Source organism: Rhipicephalus microplus, chromosome 4 (assembly GCF_043290135.1).
Source record: "Rhipicephalus microplus isolate Deutch F79 chromosome 4, USDA_Rmic, whole genome shotgun sequence".
Lineage (NCBI taxonomy): Eukaryota > Metazoa > Arthropoda > Arachnida > Ixodida > Ixodidae > Rhipicephalus > Rhipicephalus microplus.
In genome coordinates this window covers 22,523,585-22,539,745 of record NC_134703.1, presented here as the reverse complement: position 1 = coordinate 22,539,745, position 16,161 = coordinate 22,523,585, and the positions used below count along the sequence as shown (strand labels likewise).

General features: G+C 44.5%; 1 protein-coding gene across 4 annotated transcripts; it reads right to left on the bottom strand.

The window, feature by feature from the left end:
* Positions 1-416: 416 nt before the first annotated feature.
* On the bottom strand, positions 417-16,141 carry LOC142813867 (uncharacterized). Of its 4 annotated transcripts, none has more exons than XR_012894706.1 (5): positions 15,884-16,141; positions 8,733-8,868; positions 7,831-7,938; positions 5,207-5,345; positions 417-1,901 (listed from the first exon to the last, which is right to left on the bottom strand). XR_012894706.1 is itself a non-coding variant. In XM_075891825.1 (4 exons), exons 1-3 carry the CDS (start codon positions 15,908-15,910, stop codon positions 7,871-7,873), a joined length of 231 nt encoding a protein of 76 aa, XP_075747940.1. In that variant the 5' UTR covers positions 15,911-16,141; the 3' UTR covers positions 417-1,901; positions 7,831-7,870. The 4 variants fall into 4 exon arrangements, 2 of the variants coding, with proteins under 2 accessions (XP_075747940.1, XP_075747939.1); XR_012894707.1 differs by lacking the exon at positions 15,884-16,141 and adding an exon at positions 11,576-11,689; XM_075891825.1 differs by lacking the exon at positions 5,207-5,345.
* Positions 16,142-16,161: the final 20 nt, after the last annotated feature.

Here is a 16,161-nt window from a genome sequence, read left to right as displayed (position 1 = left end):
CATGTTAAGTTGTCAGCACGCCTACCAAACATGTAGAATTATTACTTTGAAAAACAGGTAAAGAAATGGACATTTCCACAAAGGGGGTACATAGGACAAGAAATAATGTGCTTAAACCAACATTTTGGTAAGCAGTCTTGTCGAAGTCCCCCCTCCCCACTTCATGAAGGCAATAACATTTGTCAAATGTCCAAAATGATTTGCTGTAAAATTCATCTTTTGAAGCCTTCATCTTCCGCCTTGTTTGTATTTTCAACTTGGGAGCATCTTGCATATGTCGTTCCAATGCCTAGCAAGCTATTTTATGAAGGAGTTGCACAGATGCGCTGCGTGCACTATGAGGCTTGGCGTATCAGTCAAGGCAGCAGAGAAGCACTCGACTGGCCGAACACCGGCGAACGCTAAGTAAGAAAACGTAACGCACAATCTGCATTTTATTTTTATGCATTGCAGTAACCGCAAAGTTTAGTACAAAGAATGTAAACGAAAACAACAGCTGAAGTTTCTGGACAAAGAATCTGTTGAGAAACCTACAGGTGTAGTCAGGTCTGATATGGAAGCTAGATGGGAACTCACTATACTGGGCAAAGACGGCATGTGGTGGTACTTTGAATTAGAATGAACATATTGCATGCTATTACATGATCTCAATTGAACAAGCCATATGTAATACACCTAATGCCTTAGCTAAAGGAAGGAAAAAGCATAGATGATTATGGCCCGGCCCCACATACCCTTCAGTCACATTGTGCTTTTTTTTGGGGGGCATATTGAAGCTCTTAGATGTTTACCGGCACGGCGAAGCAAGACCAAAGCATGCAAAGCGCACTGCCGAGTTGTTAAGTCAATACCAGCTGAAACAGATTGAAGGATGTAACAGATAGCTGGGTGAAGCTCCTGGACCATAACCAGGTGACCAAGTGTTAGCAACGGACCATATACGAATGCTGCGGATGCTCTCTAACCAGGATAGGAGAAAAAAACACATTCCAAATTTAAAGTACATCACCCAGACGTGGAGATGCTTCAGCTGAATCTCTTCATTGGACAAACGAGAAACTGCCGAGTGCGTCCACACAATACCCTCATGACCGAAGCAAAGGAGCACCGAGTTCGGTAGTGAATGAGTGACATCGAAGAGCATAAGATGCGCAACTAACACGTGTGAACACATGCACGCACGAAGGGACACTCCCTGTAACACAGACTGATTAGATGGATTCAGCCAAGTTGACCAGCTTTCTATGCCGTTCAAAACCAAAGAGCATCAATATGCCAATACATCGCACAATGCTAAATGATGCCTCTATCATGGCTAAGAAAAACCTGCAAATAGGTTAACCGATTTCACTGCAGGCGTATGTGATGGTGAAATTATGAGGATTGCAAAGCGATGCAGCAAATGTTACGCTTGTGTAACTTAACAATATGGGTACAACATTATGACAGTCACTAAAAACACTAGATTCTCTGTATGCCAGCCCAACAGCATAACATTTAGAGGTGCCAAATTGTCTGCAAGCCTCGAGATTATCCTTGGATTAGCACCGTAGTAACACTAACGTACACCGACGTGAGGAAGTTTCGCAGCATTTCACGGGCCCAGGGGTGAATCCAGAGATTGCTGGCATCTTCCGCGGCAGCAAGGTGAGATACAGTGTCGCCCACTCTTCGTCCGCCATTGGTCACAGCGCAGTGATAAGCAGGAACACAGAAGGGAGTTCCTCAATGAAGTAAAGGCAGGCGGGCAGGCCACATCGAGATTGGCTGTGCTGCATGGCGCATTCCCCAGAATGGCAAGCAAGGGGCAGGAACCAGAAGACGACTCGTTGTGGACGAAGGGATTGCATGGCCACAGGTTTCCACAGATAATCCACCGGATGATATTGAAGGTCAAGAAGCTGTAAGGACGCCAACAATTCTTGTTTAAGTGCTGTGCACATACACAATGTGTGCATGGTAACGCAAGAACACGGGGAACCCAATATTCAAGACAATGTCGAGTTTCTGCATGCCTATAGTCTACCAGCTGCACAGAAATGGATGAAAGAAGAGTCTTTTTCTCTAAGTGGTAGAGCATCAGACGTGAGATGCAGAATTCGGGGGTGCGAATACCACGAACAAAAAGGGACATTTCGAATACTGTGATTCACATTGTTTTGCTGATTGAAATAGAAAATAAACAAAGGACCTCTTTTCACTTTGTTAAAATTAAGATAAATACTTCGACGACTTCTGTGCTTTTCTTGGGCTGATCATTCAGTTTATTTGGTTGCCTCTAACAAAGAAATGAGCCTATGAAAGCAATTCCCCTTTACCATATGGCTTGCTTTCCGCTTCGAATGAACTAGAGTTATCAGCCTAGGTTAGCACACTAGGTCTTATTGGTAATCAGCCGTATCGAGTCAATTCGCGTGCTATCCTCGGGTGAAAATGTTCCACACACGTCACATTGCCCACAAGTGGCGCTGGCTAACAGTTATAGGTATTACACATGTACAAACTCCCAAGTCGACGGGGACGCTCATCCAAGTTCGATTGGTACAGCGTTAGACGTGTATACTTTGGGATCCGACTCCACTACCTTCAAAGATGGAATTAGTGCTTTTTCATTCACTTCAATTACTTATATTTATAATATTACCCTGCGGTAGAGCAAATCACTTCGCCTATGCTTTCCATGGCTTATTTGTCTGTTCATTTGGTAAGGTACACATAAAAAAAGTTCACAGCGGACACTACTGAAAACAAAATGCCTTTAGCAACAGTTACAATTGCCAGCCTTAGGAAACTCAACTTGCACAATGTAACAGTTTAAATTCAGTTACGCGCCAGAGTCCAAGCATGTGTCCAGGTGTACCAGTGTGCTCAACTTGGACGACATAGTTCAGTGGTTATATAGCGAGTTAAATGTATTTTGCATGGGACGTTGCACCCATGAAACGCCAAGTGCAATGATAGTTGCGAGCGCATGCAGTCTTTGGAATCTAATCTACAGGAAATAAAACATGCATCAGCATGTGACTTAATCACATGTACACAGCAGTATGACTGCTGGAGCAGCGCGAGGTACTAAACGATTTAGTGCAAGTGTATTAAAATGGTCCGTAATATATAGGGAGACACATCTGTTAATGAATTGATTCGATGTGATCAATACATATTGAAATTCTTCAAACTAGTCTGCTGGGAATAGATGAGTCGTCGTCAAAGCGATTACCACGTTGTAAGGCCTCCCAAAAAGTGATGTGCCGTGAATGCGACGAGGTGTTGCACACCGACATGTTAAACGGCGGGAGCGTCGTTGAATATGGCCTACCCGTCAGGGATTCATCAGCAAATATGTGATCACGGCATGTTTCTTTCTGAAGCTCTAGTCTGAAAGATCCGTTGCAATGATAATTGCGAGCACATGCAGTCTTAATAATCTAATCTACCGAAAAAAAGCATGCATTAGCATGTGACTTAATCACATGTACACAGCAGTATAATTGCGAAAGCAGCGCAAGGTACCATACTAGTTAGTGCAAGTGTATTAAAATGACCCGTAAAATAAGGAAACTAGTTCTGTTAATTAATTGACTCGATGTAATCAATACTTATTGAAATTCTTCAAATTAGTCTCTTGGGAATAGATTACCACGTTGCAAGTGCTCCGAAAAAGTGAGGTGCCGTGAATGCCACGAGGTGTTGCATACCGACATGTTAAACGGCGGGAGCGTCGTCGAATACGGCTTATCCGTCAGGGATTCATCAGCAAATATGAGATCCTGGCATCTTTCTTCCTGAAGCTCTAGTCTGAAAGATCCGTTTCAATGTTCTCTTCATTTCGTGGGCTACCACTCTGCGGTCAGTTAGCGCAGCTCACTCAAGGAGACCTTTTGCTAAGGAAATGCACTGGCAACAGTGTACCCTTTTCTAACGAAGCCATTTAAGAATTTACATAGGTACGTGCCGATCTGATCGAGGAATCTTTCACCAGACTTACTCGCATTATCTCAAACGCATAGCGCGTAGATACACATGAGCCAGCGGGCACAGAAATGTAATCACATAAACATCCTTCTCCGGACACACGCCCATGCTTTCACTTTCGAAATTTATTAGCAGCGTGAGAGTGAACAAATGGGCACCTTCATCCTTCACCCCCTGAAGAGGACCTGCCCGCTGATAAGTAGGTTGTCCAAACTTCGTGGTGGGAAGCGGCAGTGAGAATGGTTCGAAATGGTAGGCGCAATGAAGCCCACAAACTACAATGCAGACACGAATAAGGAGGCTCCCTGCGTGTGTCTTTTCGTCCGTCGTCTTTGCGTTTACCATTTCGAACCATTATCGGTGTCGCTTTCACCCCGTAAAGTTTGAACAACCTACCCGTTGGCGTGCGTAGGTCTCCCCTTCAGAGGACGAAGGGAGGAGGTGCCCATTTGTTCACTCACACTGGTAATAAATTTCGAAAGCATGTGCGTGTGTCCGGAGAAGCATGTCCATGTGCTTCCATATATATCTATGCCCACTGGCTCATGTGTATCTACCAGGTATGTCCTTCAGATAATACGAGTTAGTCTGGTGATGAATTCCTTCATCAGATCGGCACGTATCAAAATTCTTACATGGTTTCACTGGGCAAAGGTACACTGGTGCCAATCCTTTTTCCTTACAAAAAGTTTCACCGAGAATGGCTCGAAATAGTAGGCGCGAGGTCAACGAACGAAAGGGGAGAGACACACGAGGTGCCTCTTACTCCGCTTGTGTCTCCCATTCAGTCTGTCTTCTTCGCGCCAAGTATTTCGAACCATTCATGATGCCGCTTTAACACCTGAAGGTAGAACAACGTATACTCATAGGCGTGCACAGGATTCCACTTTGAGGGGGGTGGAGAGTTTCGAAGGTTTGTTGTGGCACCCCCTCACCTATTAGGTCAATGCATTGATGTAGACTGCCCCCCCCCCCACCTTATAGATGGCCAGGGAGGCAACCATTCCTTAGTCACCCACGCCTCAGTGTGCATGCATATGAACCCACCCATCCCACAATGCTGCGCGTGTCTGGCTTGCGCAGACTACATAATTTTCCCCACTCTCCTTTAACATGAACTGCTAAGGCAGGATTCCAAAAGATGATCAGCCCAAATGCTGCAGAATATTTCATTAAGTGAAGGATCACCATTGCTTGGCAATATGCAAACACAGCCTACGAAAGCAGTCACCAGAAGATCCGCTAGACCATGTAGACCGCCGAGCAGCGAGATCCAATACTCATGTCTGAGGAGGTAAGTGAAGCAGAGGCTGGGCGAAGTATGCAGAAGAAAATATCCCTTGTATGCACCAGATGCACAAGTTGACAATCTAGAAGACAAAGGAGCCATACATTAATCGTCAGGCACCTGTTTTACCAATGTACGCTAGTTTGGCGATGGCCCCGGTATCTAGTTTTGACACCAGATTTATTATAAGACCACGTGACAGTGAGATCCATAGTATACCCTGTTACACATTGAAAGAGAGGAAGTCTGCCGTTGTATTGAGTATATAGGGGACTGAGTACAATTCAAAGGAGGATGCCATTGCAACATCAGTACTTGATTCATTATAAAATTGTAAGCAATGTTGTGTTTGGCAGTGCAGTAGACATACAAAACTCAGCCAAGAGGAAGTAATCGCTTACTATAGTGCAAGTGTTCTGCCAACTTTAATCTCTCCTTCACTTGATTGAAAAGAACAGGGTCACCAGTAATGTTTTCAGCGTTGCAGTTAACAGACTCGCAGGGGCAAATGTGGTGTATCGTAATCAACGGCTTTTCTAAGATCTTTCCTCGTTTCAATAGAAACAAATTATGCAGTTGCGGTATTCACAAGTGCCTGAGATAACCTTGCTATGTCGCTTCGAATATAGCTGCTCAAAAGGGAGCGGTGACTAACGCAAGCGGTCTGCCAAAATGACGCGAACTGAAGACTGCGGAAAAGCAACTGTCCTAGCCGTGAATTTCTGCTTCGATTTCGTGAGAACTTCACCCTTATTAGTAACAGATTCAAACTTGGTGTGACGCTTCTTTATCATAGTGACTGGTATACCAGATCGCTCGTAATAACCACGTCATGTAGAGAAAATTCTGATCTCGAAAGATAATATTGTCTCCAACTTAAGTGTTGGAGTCGTAATGATGCACGATCTGAACTGAAGACTGAATACGAAAGTGTGTGGAGCATAGCCTAAAATGTCCTGTTCGAAACAACGAGTAGTCCACCTAGGCTTACGCAGTCATCTCGGATCTTCGAGCAAATGTCCATCAGAACGCAGAGGGCGCTTGCAGAAAGATTAAACACTGCCTCCTGGGGAAAGTCGTCTTGAATGGCTAGTAAGGGCTGGATTGCGTACACGTGGCTGTGGGATTGTCTCTTGCGTGTGCCAGGCGCGAAGATTGGCAGGCGAGAGCAGGAAAGGGGTAGAGGAAAGGGTTGCGAACGTCTGGATAGGGCACAACTGGATGGCATAGATAAAACAGAGAATGCGTTGGCCCTACATTGTCACAGTTGAGTTCTTGGGCACTACTCTTCTTAAAGTATAGAAAGCTGAGTTTGTTAAGAATTATGGAAAGGCGGAACGCCCACAGCAAACAACGTCTTGAGAGAAGGAGACGAATGCTGACTGAACTGTTTATTGGTGTGTGGTCTTTGACAAACGCATATATTGTTTTTCACAGAAACAAACACTTGAAATAACAGAAGCTCATATCATAAACAGACGTGCAAATGACTAAGTTGGCCACTGAAAGAAATAATCATATATTTTATTTTTAGCTGCTAGTTTATGGTCTTGAACTTTCTGCAACATAAAGTAGGCATTGCATTGGTCTTCTTTTTAGTCACTGTTTGCGAGTTTAAGTAAGATCTTGCATGCGCGCTTTGTTAACCTGTGTGCACTTTTCACCAATAAACAAACTTGAGCATCTGCTTGTTTGCCTTCTCTTATATATATATATATATATATATATATATATATATATATATATATATATATATATATATATATATATATATATATATATATATATATATATATATATATATATATATATGCCCAACAGCAACCATGTGCACAGCCGGGAGGCCCCCACGACACGCGTAATTTAGAAGCGGGCCAGGAATTCGCATTGCACGCGCTTGCACAGCCTACCGCAATACGGGGCACCCCTATTTTTACGACGAAATTTTGACAGGGCGCGGAGTAGTTAAAGGCTTAGAACTTCCTAAAATGCCCGCTGACCAGCCTCTGCCACAATACGCGGCCCCCGTCCTTCTACGACGAATTGTTTACGGGACCCCGAGCAGTTAAAGGCTTAGGACTTCCTGAAAAGCTCTTTTTTGCCCCACACCGAACCGCCAGTGCCAGGAGGGACCGTCTGATCGGGAGGAATGCGCTAGTGAACGGAAACATACACAGACCGCTGACATCAGAAAGGTGAAGGGGAGAGGGGGGAGAGAGATGGGGGGGAGTGGAGGGAAAAGTGGAAGGGGGGCACCCGAGGGGCGGTCACCGTATATTATTTTTCTCTTTTTTCTTTTTTTTCTTTCCTTTTCTTTTCTTTTCTTTTTTTTCCCTCTTACCTTGCCCTCTGATTTGAGATTGTATAAAGCTGAGCACCGACAAACTGTATCTTTATTCCTGATGAAGGCCAGACTCTAGGCCGAAACGTCGAAATAAACCACGTTGTGACCGCTCACGGAGGATCTACTAGACTATATATATATATATATATATATATATATATATATATATATATATATATATATATATATATATATATATATTACTCTATGGGGGTTTACTTACGCAAGCCACAGTAGAGAGCAAAGGTCGTGGTTGACCGATGTTAAGGCCCCACCAGGTAGAAACAACGTCTCCCGAGAGATGGTGGGAACGTCTTCAGTGGAGCAATGGCTGGACGAAATACATAGAGCTCTGGGATCGTCCATTGCGTGCACCAGACAGAGCTGTAAGGTAAAGCTGGCAAGGCTTCACGCAATTGTTTTACCAATATACACAGCATACTCAAGGCGGTTATAGGCTGCCCTTAACCCTTTTCGGCACATCGTCCTCATTTAGGGACTATTTTTCTGTGCACTATTCGCAAGGAAGCGACCAAAAACTTTCATCTGACCATGAAGTAAGCGTTTCTGGTGCCTAAAGTTACTTCACAGCAGTTATGTTTGGGATATTTTTCTGCATATATGAATGACTTAATCAAGACAAGACATTGTGTAACAAAACATTTGATACGAGTGTTACGGCAAGAATACATTTTTTTTTACCTTTTTGGCAATGCTCACTGGCCGGTTGTTAATTTCAATCTACAAAAATATACTTAGTAAATGTACAATTATAATATTTACATTGTAATTACAATTAATTAATTGCTTTAGGATAGAGTAATTTAGAGTTTTGCTTAGGTTTCGTCCTTTTGCTTAGGTTTCGACTTTGAAACCTTATTATAAATGAAATTTTATGCATTCATAAACACCCAAGAATGCGTCTTGCCAAGTGGTAATTGAATGGTGCACTTTGTTCATTAATAAACCGAACATAAATATATGCGACTTCGCTAAACGAAGACTGGAAGCCCGGGATAACAGGTTAAATTGCCATGCGAACTAAAGTCAGGCAGTACTAGAAAGCCACGGCAAATGGCAATACAACGAGCGTGTCCAGCTCTTTCCACCATATCGTGGGCTCACCTGAAAAGTTTGTGCCGCCAACGGAGCTTGCAGAAATGGCGGCTGCTTCAGTGAACCTTCCCGGATCACTGGTGGTGCCTGCCCTTGTCAGCGGTTCCCAGCTTTGCAGTCTTGGTGCTGTCACCCCTTCGCAAAGCTGCATCGACATGTCTCGTCATTACCAAGTGGATATATTTAACCCATACAAGCTTCCATTTCCCAAAAGAAAGGCAAGATGACGCGCATGTTGGACTGAGCTCTTTATTCGATGAAGTGGTGTTAGCAGTGCGCACCTAAGCCTACGTCTCAACAGATTACTGCACTTTCTTTTATTTCGGCAGTATGCCCCTCGGCATAATTTTTTATTCAAAAATATGCAGGTTTTCTTCGTGTAGAAAGTCAAGTAGAGAACGGTGGTTCTTTGCTTGCGCCAAAACGCAGCTACTGCGGTTTTAGTCCTCTAGCTCTGATTGGCACAACGCCTAAGCTACCACGTCATTGGGTGCGAATGCAGTGAAAGCAAGCACGTTTCAGCATAGCCAATTCTAAGACTGCACGAAGTTCTAAAACAGGTTTTCTATTGTCTTAAAGGGGCTATGACACTCGCACCAAATTCGTGGCTTTCAGCAAAATAAAATAGACGGTCAATGGTGCATGTACGTATATGAATATCGGGTTGTAAACAGATGTATCGGTGCAAAAAAAAAAAAAACCCAGGAGTTTCCGGCCAATAACCTCTATGAGCGCCAGCAACAGCCACTTTGCCATGGCGTGGGTGAAGTCACGTGCTGCGCCTGTCGCCGTCGTCCTCTAGCAGAGTTTCAGCAGCTGCGAAATGTTTACTTTTTACTGCCAAGCTGAGATGTGAAATTGCTCGATAGGATGTGCAGCTGGTTTTGGAACAAAAACCACCAGGTCTGTGCGGAACGCACCGAGGAAGCGACGTTTCAGAGCCTTTTCTAAACGCTCTGTAACTGCTACAAGCACACATGATGGGTACCCACTACGCCATAAATAGTCATTTCTTAATGTAGTACGCCAGTATTCACTATCCTATCCTTCGTCATTCTTCGAAAAGCGTGGTATCCGCTACACACTCTCAACAAGTTTTGTGAAAATCTTTTATGCAATGGTTGAAGACGAAGAAATATGCCTGAAGTGGGTATGTGCCACAGTTATTACGTGATAAAGAACAGGCTTTTGTATTAGGTTGGAGCTTTCGACGACACGCTCGTTATGTATTCGCATTGGCCGATGCCTGCATGGTTGTTGCTTTGCTGCTCTAAAACGCTTTATTGTTCATGCTAACACGACTCCTTCCTAGACATCAAGCCTGTCTAAGGCAAGTTTGCGACCAAGTTTCAAGCACAGGCGTCCCTCTGCGTCAGACTACTGTGTTGGCACGCAGAGGACCCGAGTTTGAATCCAGCTGTTTTGGGGTTTTTTTATTTACCTTATTGCGTGAGAGAGTGATTACGGACACCGGCGGTGGCGGACAGCTACAGTGTAGCAAGCAACGCTTGTTGTGATCTCTTAGCAGCTTTCGCTGTAAAACAGTTCGCCGCAACCGGCCAAAATCCACACGCTCGCAAAGACACCATAGCTCATGAGTACATCGGTGTTGCCCGACCACATTTGCGTTAATAAAACTCAAGTACACACTCTACAAAATACAAATATTGTAAGTTTGCGAATTTATAATAAAGAACCCACATACCATAGATTGCGAAGAAAAATTGGGTGCCATGGCCAGTAAAAGGTTTGCATACAGACTTGTGCGAATAGCAAATTTTAGGGTTGAAGCCAATTCGAATAGTATGTATCACATCTTTAAAAATGAGCTCATTTGTCATGACCGAACTTACCTGCAAATCTTTTTTTAAAATTGAAGCAAGTCTTGTGCAAATGTCGTTTTTGGGTCGAAGGAAGAAGCAACCATGAATGGCAGCAGATTTTGATTTTCGGCAGAACGCAAGTGATAACCTGCCAAGTATGTCATATTTAAATATTTATTATACTTGGAGCTTATAAGCCTGCATGACTAGCTTTAAAACGCAAAGGAGGAATGAATGTGAGGGTAATATGCTCATTTAACCGTGAATTCAGGCTTTGGGGCATGCAAAACTTTGCTTTTTTTTTTTGTAAAGATGTAATCACGGTATGGTACCTCCTCCAAAGAATCTTTACAAACGGATTGCATGCAAACTAATATACACAGGTAATTGAGTTCATCTCGAATATATCAAAATTTTCAATTTAAACTCAAGTCTAAGCAAATACAAATATGCTATTATTCGCGCAAGCCTGAAGGTTTGTGGTGGAAAACGAGCAAGGACGAGAGAGACATTTGAATACGATAGCCTTTCTTGGGGAACTTCGACGCAAAAATTTTGGTCTGTCTGTCTGTACACTTGTCAACATCGGGTACCCTAAACGGCACTAGACGATACCCCAAACGGCCGACCCCATCCGCAGCGCGCACCAATATTGCTCAAGCTTCAGCGTTCATACTTGTGCGATCGCAAATTAAAAATAAATTCTTGCGCACATTTGAGGCACCATAACAACACGCATATATTCTGCACGTGCGTCTTTTACTATAAAAGGCATACATGAGTAATTCTCAAGACCGTAGCGTTTATCACGCTGCGCTGACAAGGCGACGCTTGCACGAAAAGTCAAGTGTTTCCAATGATTTGCTGCTGCCAAGTCACTATGGTGAGTGTTGAGTATACGGTCATAATCGGGCATGCGTATGGTAACCTTTCCAAAAAAACAATGGAAGAGATTTAATCAGCTTGAACCTGTATGTTTGTTTTTGTTGGTGTTCAAAACTACTCGTGGAGATATGAGAAAGTGCTTACTCGAGGAATTGCCACGAGGATGCCCACCAGGCGATCTTCTGCCGAAGTGGCACATGGTGTGTTGTGAAGACAGAGCTCCTGGGGAGAAGTCAATGAACCTATCAATCCATCGAGTCTCAACGTACACACTCGGTCGCAAGAGGTGTTCGGTCGGTGGTTCATGGTTCTAGTGGCCACGAAAGATCATGATAACAAAACACCGAGCGGAGCTCTTGCTGGTATGTACTAATGATGAAAGACTATGGACACAAACACTGACATAAGAGGAGTCCTTACACCAACGCCGATTGCGATGCTGCCCAACGAAATACTTTTATTCACCTCCTTCCTATTCCTTATTTGCTGCGTAAAACTGCAGCCAACCACAACAGTGAAGGCACGGCTTTATTCGATAGCTCCACAAGCGAGCCACATTCCAAGTACAATTTGAAAGATATGACTTGCTTTCTCTAAATGCATACAACTGAAAACGAATTGCACATGAATCTTTAATTTATCATTTATGTAAAAAAGGAAGATGACGAACTGCCCAGTAATTCAATAATCACTTAAAAGGATTAATCACTATACCACAATAAACAAAACCTTTCCTGGAATCTAATATCGGATGCCTTGGAAATTGTTAGACAATTTTGCCATTTCCAGGCAGTTGTTCACAATTTGTGCTGATACAGTGTGGAACAAAAAGTCCTCAAGAATAAAAAAAGGAACCGCAAAGGCTTCTTTTTTAGTCACAAAATTAAAAATAACTCACATGAGACATGGAAAGCGTAGGGGTGGTATTTATAGTAACTGTGAGGTTAATCTGGAAAACGTGGACGAAAAGAACTTGCAGCTGGCAGGAATAGAGCCAGTGGCCTTCAAATAATGCGTACGATGTTCTAAGTGAGCTACAAGCGGAAAGCATCATCTTGTTCCCTTTATGGAGTAAATATATGCATACAAACCAGGGAGCGTTAGTCAGCGCCGCTGATAGCTACGACACAGCTATGGAAAACTTAATGTCTACTGGCATCACGACGTAATCGTGATGTTTACGAACTTGCAGCTGCCCAATAAACCCTCGTATACTAACACAATACATCCAGTCTACCAAAACTGGACTCTTGAAACGAACGAAAGTAGAAATTTATGGGCTTGTTTTATGTTAAGCGCAATATGAATTAGAACTAATTAAATAGACTCGCACTAGCAGTGACACGTAAGAGCCGTAAATTTAGAGGAAGAGAAATTTCAGACCCAGTTTCCGAGATTTCTGTTAGCCTATGTGCAAAACACTAAAAAATCTCATTCCATCGTAAGAAAAACCCGTTGAATGTAGACATTGCCCAAGAATATACCGTCTATAGCATAATCGACTACGGCTACCAGTATGTTACCTTGGCTGTGCACCTTCGTCAGTAATCCGACTGAAAGCTAAGGACTTATTTTTGAAGTACGGTAAAATTATTTATTTATTTTGATTTGCATAAACATATACACAAGGACACAGAGGAAAGAGGGAGAGAGCAAGCTGGCAACTGCCACCTGGAGGGGCACAACTACTGCTCACTCTTTCGGGAGGAAGGAAGAAACAGAGGAAACAAAGATTAGAGGGGAAAAAAGAAGATGAGGACTGCAAAAAAAAATGACGAAGACTTCGATGAGTATGAGTAGAAAAACATAAAAAATAATAAAAAAGACCATCCATAAACGGGTGATCAGGTCCGTTTGGTTCATAAATGTAAGGACAGCTCGGTGGGCCTGGTCGTGTCGGGAAAATCAACCGCTTGGAAAGAGGTAGTCGTCTAAGATCGCGCACTTTAGTCCTAGGAATTTATATTCCTTAATCAGCAAAGACCGCTGCGTAGCAAATGTGGGACAGTTCACTACGAGATGCTCAAGTGTTTCGCAGGAGCCACAAGCTGCGCACAACGGACTGTCCACACGCCCTTGACGGCGTAATCGTTCACGCACCAGCACAGAGCCCACTCTTATAGTTTGTACAACAGCACTCGGGAGCGATGAGGCAAGCCACTGCCACGAACATGGAGAGGTAAAGATTCATTCGCCACACGCTGCTATGAGTGCTGCTTTAGGAGGTATCGGCGTATAAGCAGACGAGCGTTGTCCATTGTGCGTAGAATTCCCGGACAGTCACAGCCATCATGGTTGCACGACGAAGCAAGGCGATCCGCTTCTTCATTGCCCGCAATACCCGCGTGCGAAGGTACCCACTCTGTAGCTAGGCATACCCCACGTGACAGAACATACCAGCACGAAGAAAACAGGCAAATTAATGTATTTTAAAAATTACGAGTGCTTCGGGATAAACTATCTGCCACGTGGCGGACGCAAGGCAACGAGCGGCACCCAGAAACCAAAATGCACGTGCCCAACACGGCTGCGGCAATTGAAAAGTCGAAGTTTCCGACTCCGAGCTTAGCAACGCAAAGAGTAAGACGTCAAGTCACTATACGGTGCATGGTGAGCACCTGGACACCTTTGGACAAGATAACATTTCAGAAAACGACGGCTGCGATTAACAAGGCTTGGAGCAACGTGGGCCTTCGCGCACTGTTCTATTCACGGATATACAAGAGTCACGCTTACTCGATGCAATGCCGGTAGCACCTTGAAGACTCCGTCGGAGATGATGAGGAATATACGCAGGAGTGGCCCGGGGCGTGTCAGTAGGTACAGTACTCGTGGATTGAAACGGGGCACTCGTAGCACGTGGCCGCTGGTGGATGTGCCGCCGCTTGTGTATGCTCGCAGATTCAGGGTGTTACACTGTGGTATAGAGTGATCGCGAGAACAGCTACGGAGCAGGCTTGCTCCATCAAGTCGCTAAGTAATCGGTCAGTAGTTCACCATGTGCACATTGCCAGCGTGGAGCTGCAAAACTCGCGTGTTTTTGCATGCTGCATGCATGCAGCTTGAATTCAGTGGATGGTGCGAACCATTTATATTGTGGCGCAAGCGCGCGACGCTCTCAATCAGCGCCCTTCAACGATGAGGCACATAGGCTGGGAAAGTAAGAAATTGAATAAGGCTAAGATGTCGCGCCTGAAACGCGCTCATAGACATAAATGGCGGCACAAAAGCGTATAAAGTTTGTGGAGATTTTTTGTCACGACACAAAAGAAAAGCAGCAGCCACGGGCCTGTTTCCGTGCAGCATCCTCGAGCAGCCAATACTGCGTGCGGCTATTCTGTGTGGCAAGCATTTGTGGAACGAGATTCTGCTTTTTTTACTCAACAATAGGCTACAGTTTGCACTAACGACACTAATAAATAAATTTCTATGTTGCATGAAGGCAAGCTTAGCACTCATTTTCTTTCTTGTCGAGGCAGAGACCAGAAGTAAACTTTTCATGATTTCGTGCACATGTTTATCATACCTGCGAACGCACAATCTCTAACTGAATCCTGTGTTTTACTTTCACAGCATGCGTATACCACAACGCCTAAGCACGCAGAACGAGAGGGTCGTCTTGAGGCGTGGCAATGAAAGTGACGCGCAGTGGCGAGCCAGTTCGGTTGACATGCGAATGTGCGTGAGCCTTGCAGCGCCACCCTGGCAGTGTACACATGGTCAACTACAGGCCGAAAATTTGGCGACCGGAAGGAGTAATCCTGCTCCGTAGGTGTTGTCCCCCTTGCTCTATACGAAAATGCAACACGTGGCTTCTACGTGCACCCACGAGCAGCGGCACATGTGCCGTCGGCCACACGCTCCGAGTTTTCTGTTTCTATACGTGAGTACTGTACGTATAACGTCAGCGCTGCTGGAAGGAAAGAAAAAAATTGTTAGGAGATAAAAAGCACGCGTAAAAAAATGCGTTCTCCTGAATAAGGCTTGAGAGTGAAGTCATGACTGGTCCATGTGCACTCATGTAGCAGCCAAGTTCAAGCTGCAAAATAATCAAGGCATGCGGTCAGCATCTGCAAAGGAATCACGTGAACCGTGGAAAAAAATTCCAGCTAGAATGAGCGAGTGAACTTTAAGCACCGGGACGCTGCATTGCAACCCGCGAAATCCACATTACGCCCCAGCAACAATACTGGCACAAATTGATGGCTGCAGGTGAGCCACGGACATTCCAAGTCGGGTCCACTTCCTGTTTACACAGCCCTAGCTAAGCTACTTAAGCTAACCGCGAGAGCCTCTCTGTGATTCACGGAGGTAGACCCGTGGTGGCACTATTCAAACAACCCGCTCGCTAAAGTTCCACGCAACGTTAAACTTCGGTTGAACTGTGAATCTATAGAGATTGATGTTTGGTGAACAACGCCCCGCTGGTCTGTGTCATGATAGGGGGCTCACCAATTTGGTGCCGAAAACGAAGCTCATAGTGCTCCTCAAACATCAGGCGACGTTGTTGGTGGTGCGCAGCTTCATATTTCCAGGTAAAGCACACAGGTCAAGTCCACACACACATGCGCAAAAACAGGGGCTTGAAACGCGACTCGTACGTATTACGACTATCGCATGCCCCGTGTCTGAAGAAAGCCATTCCACATGGCGCCGACGAACTGCCCCCTACACAACGCACAGCCCGACCAGCTGCGAATGAAAGATGAAGATGGGTAGCCCGTGTGTAA

Excerpts from the sequence above, each read along its gene's own strand:
- LOC142813867 (XM_075891824.1), bottom strand. The coding sequence starts at position 7,973 with ATGGACGATCCCAGAGCTCTATGTATTTCGTCCAGCCATTGCTCCACT. Across the intron at positions 5,346-7,830 it reads TGCTCTCTACTGTGGCTTGC|ATTGTCAACTTGTGCATCTG; the intron begins GTAAGTAAACCC and ends TTTGTCTTCTAG. Across the intron at positions 1,902-5,206 it reads ATGGTCTAGCGGATCTTCTG|CTTCTTGACCTTCAATATCA; the intron begins GTGACTGCTTTC and ends GCGTCCTTACAG.